General features: G+C 40.3%; 1 protein-coding gene and 1 long non-coding RNA gene across 2 annotated transcripts; one reads left to right on the top strand and one right to left on the bottom strand.

Moving 5' to 3' along the window:
• Window positions 1-3150: 3150 nt before the first annotated feature.
• LOC124298278 (uncharacterized) lies at window positions 3151-3729 on the bottom strand. The gene is made up of 2 exons (XR_006906767.1): window positions 3679-3729; window positions 3151-3310 (listed from the first exon to the last, which is right to left on the bottom strand). It is a non-coding gene; the product is annotated as an uncharacterized LOC124298278 (long non-coding RNA).
• Window positions 3730-6171: 2442 nt separating this feature from the next.
• LOC124304501 (uncharacterized) lies at window positions 6172-6962 on the top strand. The gene is made up of 2 exons (XM_046762822.1): window positions 6172-6727; window positions 6841-6962. Exons 1-2 carry the CDS (start codon window positions 6172-6174, stop codon window positions 6960-6962), a joined length of 678 nt encoding a protein of 225 aa, XP_046618778.1.
• The last annotated feature ends 923 nt before the right edge of the window (window positions 6963-7885 follow it).

The raw sequence follows: 7885 nt of genomic DNA, 5'->3' as shown, positions 1-7885 counted from the left end.
GTTGCTGATTTCTCAAGACTACTGGGCATGAAACGGTACCAATCTATGAACCTAAACTTTATATTTGTCCCCTCGACATATTTTGTAAAAGAAATGTACTTTTCTTTGTTTATGGGTGGAAGCTTAATTGTGCCCTCGAACGATGTTGCGAGTGCTTTGATCAGAAAATGTAAATCGTAACCCGACAGATTGTGGAATATCACTGGGATAGTGTGTGAATTTTGGTAATTTAGATTGCGACCTCGATGAGCAGCACCACGGTACTTTTCTGTGAAATGGCAGTGATCACGATGTTTCACGTCTGTGAGTGTGAATGGTTTTTCACAAATGTGACACACTGTTGTTGAATGAAATTCGTTGATTTGATTGAAATTGAGCTGTTCCATCGGTACAACAGTTTTGAAATAAACTTCTAACGAATGTGCCGATTCCGCTAACTCATTCACAAACCATTAAATGCAAGTCTTTCCACGATTAATTCCGAATTTTGAAAGCGAATCGTCAAACGCACCATGCACATAGTAAGCTGTATTATACGGGAGATGATTCTGATTAATTGTTCCATTTTCCCCAAAACTTTCAAGAGTGGGCTGCAATAAGCATTCTAAATCTGCGTAAACGCAGAACGGAACGGTTTCTTTATGTTTGAATTTTTCCCTCCTCTGTAGGTAGAATAACTTTGGTTCTGTTTAACTTCATGCAATCCACATTATGCTTGAACAAACACTTTTCAGATTGAAAGTGTGATAGACACCTATCACATAACCAAGTACGACGTTTATGTTTAGAAATTTGAGAACTTGTTCATCGAGACAGATTTCGAATAAAAGTAAAATGAAAGATTTTCTAGTTTTCCATATCAATATCATTATCGTCATCGTCAGTGATTTTAGTTTCTATAGCTAAAAGGTGAATTACAGATTTATCAGACTCATTCTGACTCAGGTGAGTCGGTACTATTTCACTTTTTTTCCGATCACCTTAGTCTATACCATAAACGTCAATTGAAAGACCGTTAAGCTTCTCAAATTTTGAAATGTTGTTTTCGTCTAGAGACATAGGAAACTTTATACCATCACACCGTAGCACAGAGCTGAAATGCGGGTACGAGCTGGTCGCGTTGGGAATGTTGTTGTCGGCTGGGAACAGAGCTGCGGTGACCGACCAAAGAAAGCAGTAAGAGTCGTTGGTTCTGACGTTTACTACAGCCTTCTTAACACTGATATGCATAGGTAACGGGGTGTATGTGAACACACCGCCTCGTAGTGGCAAGTACCTGTTGATATTTACAGTAAAATTGATTATTTCAGTCAGCGACCAGCCTGAATCCTTCTCTTGGAAATCTGCCACCTTTTTCAACAAGCGCTTTATCGCGCTTTCGATGAACCATTCGTTGACATCTGTTGTCTGGAGGATGATTTCATTTCTCGGATTGAAGAATTTGATCTCTTTCACCGTGTGATCATCTTTTCTAACTTCAAATTTACAAGCCAGGATAACGTTGGCTTTCAAGCTCCTGTCTTTCTTCAGAGCGTTTTTGAGTCTTGTTACAACTAGTACCTTTGCGTCTTCGAGAAATCTCTCCACATTTTTATGCTTCAAATGGACGATGGATCCAGTTCGAATTCTTCCCTCGAAAGCTGATTCCAAATCTTCCCAGTGAACTCGATCGCTTCTTTTTACTTCCCGCGTACCTCCACCTTTTTTCTGAAGACTTTCAAGAGTCCGATCGTTGTGATAATTCTCATCTTTTCTCCAATCAATGAAGCCTTTCGCAAAATTTTGTCCAGAAGCCGAATATTTTGACTTCCAAATTTCATCTATTTCTGAATATCTGCTGTTAATGATGATTCGTCTAAGATTTTGTACGCCGATTCCATAATATCGATCAATCTCAAACACTTCGCGGATTCCATCTCGAGCTGTTTCCTCAAGTATACTTGACAAGACAAGACTTAATGATCGTTTGCAGTGCTGAGCGTTCTTTTTATAGGGCAGCTGTACGTATGTTTGTGTATGCGCGCACACTTTTTAGCATTCTTGGAGCGATAGTAACCCAACACCGCAGATCCATGGCTCTGAATATACCGCGGCTATCGGTCGACCTTGCACTCCCGTTCAAAATTCATTGTGGAGTTTTCAGTACAGTTACAAGCCAAAAAAATGTCACGTGGTTAATATCAAACCGACATCCGAGTAAGTGAAAAACAATTCTCAGAATCATTAATTTTAGAATGTCGCGTGGTTGATAACGTGGAAAAGGAGTGTGAGGTGGTTGATGTAACACATCAGCGATATCCGAGTGGATAAAAAACAATTCTCGGAACTATCAATTTTGGAATGTCACGTGGTTGATAACGTGGAAAAAGAATGTGGAGGTGGTTGATGTTACACATCAGCAGTCCTACCGTGGGAAAGGAATTTGAAGTGGTTAATGTTACACATCAGCAGTCCTATCGTGGAATAAGAATGCGGGACGGTAAGAAAGTTCTCGCCCCCGCTGCACCCTCTACTGTTGGCACACGAGCACTACATAAAGACTTTGACCCTCGGTCGGTACGATTGTCAGTAAATCAGCACGATTTTGTCCTCCGACTGATAAGAATTGTTGGTAAAGCAGTGCGATTTTGACCGTCGATCGATACAACTGTTGGTAAGGTTGCACGGTTTTGACCTCAAGTCGGTACGGCAGACTGTGACGTCAGCGCGGAAACGGGTTTGAGTCTGGGGAGAATGTCAGTGAGAGTCGGTGAAAGGAATCTGTAAGTAGAACCCGCTTTGCTGTCCTACTCAGCGTGTAAGGAACACGATATAGCGTATTCGGAAAATCGTGAAAACCTTGAAGCTAGAAGCGTCGCGGATAAAATACTAGCCGAAAAAGCTTGGAAACGGGTTTTGCAAAGGAGGCAAATTTGGTTGAGAGGGCAGCCGTTTGGGCTGTAGCTTACACGATGAAGGTGAAAACAAAGTTAGGCATGGGGTGTCGAAAACCAAAAAACGTTTACTTGAACAAAATCGTACGAGCGACAAAACAGTTTATGATTCGGAGCTACGATGCGAAAACAAGCATTAAGGGGGGAGCCTGCTTCAGAGGCTTCAAAAAATCGGTTTTTTCGAGGATTTTTTTGGGGAGGAAAGAAATATCCGATCAAAACGAAACTTTCAGAGTTTATTGATATGTATTTCAACAGTCTTCTCGAATTTTTTCATTAGGATACATGTCATATTATGCCTGGTACAAGCATTTCACCGAGGCGTCTCGAGTATGCATTTGTCGTGCGGCGGGAAAGGTGCAGGTCGCAATTTCCATCTGAAACAAAGAAACCAAAAAAATTTTCACTTCTCAATCGTATAGTTTCTAGTTAAACCAAGAAAATTCCACAAAAAATGAAAAATTCAACAATTTTTCGCAAATTAAAAAAAATTTCATTCTTCTTGGAAAAAGAATTCATTTTAGATTGTTTGAAAAGTGGGTTGATATTAACTTTCTTAAGGTTTTTTAGGTTCAACTAGAAGAGAATTTCATCCCGAGTACAATGCAATTTGTCTCGTTTCGATAGGACGTTTAGTTTTTTCCCTATCTTTCCCGCCAATGAGGAAAAAGCGTGAAAATGAAAAACGGAGAAATCGTGCGTCAAAGATTTCGTACATAAAAAATCGTAATTTTCTTGATCTTACCGCATTAATATGCTAATCAGCGATTTCAGGTCCATAGAGTTGCCCTTCTGACTCTTCAAAAAACTGGTTGAAAACTTCAAAAAACTGGTTGAAAACTTTAAAAAACCGCTCGTATACCTGCCCGACGCTTGCTCACTATTTCTTCTGTAACTCCAAAAACATTTCGAATTTGCGTCTGAAATTTTAGGGACACATTATTGGATAGTTTGGGAAGACATTTATGCAAAAAAAAATATATCGATTTTTTGAAGCCCCTAAAGCAGGCTCCCCCCTTAAGTCTGCACTCAAAAGTGCTCGAGAAGCTGTGGAGAAAGAAGGCTGTTAACATTATGTCCGATCACCACGCGTTCTACCGGTACCCTCAAAAGTTGGCGGTTTTCTACTTTTTCTCATACCTATTTTTGCCGGTCTCAGCGCTACTGGTGCGTTAGCGGGGGGTACTGCGGGTATAGCAAAGGCTGTAAACGATGCGAACGCGGCTGAAGGAGAATTGGAGGAAAGCAAACGACATAACAAAACGATAAAAGCTATCGCCTTAGGTAAAGGTCTCTATCTCAAACCTTATAAAGAGGATTTCGGTCTTCATCTTTCAGAAAACTGGGTGTGAAGCTACCACGCCGAGCGTTGATTAACTGGAATTTGCTAAAGTATGCAAAAATCATGAAAAGTCCATACTTCCGAGGTGTCTTTATGCGCAACGAAATGCCCAAAACCGGACCGCGTAAGAACGAGACCACTGTAGTCAATCTCGACGATAAAGATGGCTTGGGATATACTGGGTTGCATATAAGAAACGCGGCAACGATGTAGTTTACTTAGACAGTTTCGGTCATCTTCTACCTCCGTTAGATCTCCTGAAATATCTCGGCGTTGGTAGCGTTGAGTACAACGATGAAAGGTATCAGGCTTACGGTTCATTCGATTGCGAACACTTGTGTCTGAAATTTCACAGCGATGACCTATACATATAAACATGACACGTAATTCAATAACGTCAGTCCAGCACTTGCAGTCATGGATGATTCGTTTACGCTAACGATATCGGGAACGTCTTCGATTCTTGGAGCGCAATATTTTCCTACGAACGAGTTTGCTTTAAACAAACATTATGTTTTCGGTCTCGTTGAACTGTTAACCTTCAATTCCATTCCCAACGTTGATGTCGGTCACAATAAAATATACGTAGCCGATAAGGTAGTCACTGCATCCACTGGCAGCTACGAAATTGGATATATTGAAAAGTATGTTCAAGACACGTTCAAAAATACTCACACTAAACTCAGCATAAAGCCTAACAACAATACGTTGTGCAGCGAAATAAAATGTAACCATATCGTAAATTTAGAACCCGACGATTCTATTGATCAGCTTCTCGGATTTACACCGCGCGTATTGGCAGCTGATCAAGCTCACCATTCGGATATGCCTGTAGCTATTCTCAAGGTCGACGCGTTGCGAGTCGAATCCAACATTACAACGGGTGCCTACGGCAACGAGGGCAAAGTGCATACTATTCACGAAATTTTCCCTATTGTTCCGCCGGGATTCAAGATCGTGGAAGTGCCGTCGCAAGTCATTTACCTCCCGATCACTGTCAAGCCCATAGATCACATACAGCTCCGGTTAGTCGATTGAGACGGAGACCTGGTTAGTTTTCGCGGAGAAGTTATAACTGTAATACTGCATATTACATCGCAATAAAAGATAGGTATTGTATATAATAGACTGTCCAAAAAGAGGTATATTAGTCAGTCAGCATGTCCCGATCAAGTCAGTCATCGATCGATTCCCGAACCGACAACACGTCGAAACGTGAAGTTCCTGATAGCTCTGGGTCTCAAGCTGACCCCTTCTGGAAAAGATATTTCCGACAGATAAAACTGCGATTTTGCTGTTTCATTGCCTGCTGCGTACTATGGAGGAGGAAATCTTGAGCATTCAAACATCTGTCGTCTTTGACGAATCAATCGCCCACTTAGAAATACACGCACACAAACCGTACGCATCGTCAACTTTCAACAACAGCGATGGGATTCGATTCACCGTTCAGCATTAGGATTTATGCGTGTTACCGAGCAAGAGTTCGCTGCATATCTTTGGAAAACTGCTTAAATCGGACGGCACTGCAGCAGCGATTACAACTTTAGTCAGTAACGCCATCTGCCATTTGTTCGAAGATAGACGGTACGAACTAAACGCTGTAGAGATTGATAAATGTAAAAACGTTCGTCTGACCAGCCTGCCGAAAGGTTTCGCTTCGCTCAACCCTGGTCAAAGTTGGCTCATGGAAAATGCTGGATGGCTCGATGTTCAGGAGACGAAAAAATTAACTAATGCCGGTGGCAACTTTGATGTAGTTATTCCCTTGAGCATGATATTGGGCTTCGCTGAAGACTATCGCAAGATCATCGTAACGCAAAACACGAGCTGATTCTTACAAGATCAAAAACTGATTTAAATGCCATCGCTCAAAATCAAGACGAAGAATTTAAAATGGTGATCAATTTGGTGAAATGGTTAGTACCTTATGTGAAGGTCTCGGATCAACGAAAAATCGCACTGTTGAATTTCATTGAGAAAGATACACCTGTCTCCATGAGTTTCCGCAATTGGGAGTTGTACAAATATCCTTTGCTACCGGCAACCACGAAACACGTTTGGACTGTGAAAACGTCCACCCATTTGGAAAAACCGCGATTCTTCATGCTCGGTCTTCAAACGAATCGAAAAATCAAAGCCGGCAAAAATGCCAGTCATCTTGATCACTGTAACATTACTGACGTCAAACTCTCTTTTAATTCCAAGTATTATCCGTACGGTAACCTGAACTTGGACATGAGTCACAATCGATTTGCATTACTGTACGAGATGCATGCAAACTTTCAAGCCACCTATTACGGCAAAGAACCAGAGCCTCTGTTGACGAAGACCGAGTTTCTACAGTACAAACCTTTGATTTTCATCGACTGTTCGAAACAAAACAAGGCTCTGAAATTTGGGCCAGTAGATATTTGTATTGAATTTGAGGCTGAAAATAACTTTCCAGGCGGTACATCTGCCTACTGCCCGATTTTACAAGATCGTATAATTGAATACAATCCGCTGGGTGGTGGGGTGAGGAAATTGGTATAAAAACCTTGAAGGTTGTGACAATCGATTCAGTATTTTTCACGATGGAGTTTATAGTCGATGTTCAAGGATTCAGAAGACCGGATCCTGGTTTAACACCAAAAGAGTTGGCAGTTGTGTCACTCGACGAAGATTGGAATTATTTACTCGCTTAGATAATTTTGAAGAATGCTCGGTTCGTTTTTTTCCGACTCTTGTACTTAATCTCTGTGACGGCGGCCATTTGCACATTGTCAACCCACACGTCGTACCCTATGATTAACCGTACTTGATGACAATCTAAAAATGATAATTATCTTATCAAAATTAGTAACAATTCAGTGTAAAAGTATTACCAACAGATCGTTTTCCGCTACTCGGTGCTGTTATTTTCAGGACAGTTTGAAAAGTGTTGCATGAACTCGTTTCATTAACGCATTCATTCGTTTCTTTGTTTTAATTGCGACTATAGTCGCAGTTTCATAATGTAGCTACACAACATCTTGTTGGAGACATTGAATTTATGCATTATTTACAGAAAATTGAATGCATTATGAAACGGACGCAGCATTATTGTGAATGGTGTATTTTTTCACATATCACTAGTGCACCACCTCGACATACAAGTTAAAATTTCTGAATTGACGTAATCTGAGATACTGTATTCGTGCGTGTACATATAATTATTTTTAATTATTCAATTTATTTATTGATTTCTTTATTGATTTATTTATTGATTTATCTACTTATTTATTTAATCATTTATTCATTCGTTGATTCATTCATTGATTCATTCATTTATTTATTCATTCAATCATTCATTTATTTATTCATTTAATCATTTATTTATTTATTCATTTATTCATTTAATTTTTTTTTTTTTCCTTTGCGTATTGCCAAATCGGTGGGAAAATCCTTTATGGACCACCCTAGGTAGGGTACCGTCACTCCCAGGAGTGTGGGACTCGCCTTACGGAATACCCACTAAAACCACCACCAAAAACCGTTCCTTGCTGTCGTCCACACCCCACGGAACTGTCGTCGTACCTGTTTTTGAGAATCAAATATCACGATTAAAACAATACGAGGCAAATATTTT

The sequence above is a fragment of the Neodiprion virginianus genome, chromosome 1 (genome assembly GCF_021901495.1).
Source record: "Neodiprion virginianus isolate iyNeoVirg1 chromosome 1, iyNeoVirg1.1, whole genome shotgun sequence".
Classification (NCBI taxonomy): Eukaryota; Metazoa; Arthropoda; class Insecta; order Hymenoptera; family Diprionidae; genus Neodiprion; species Neodiprion virginianus.
This window is presented reverse-complemented; position numbering and strand designations above follow the sequence as displayed.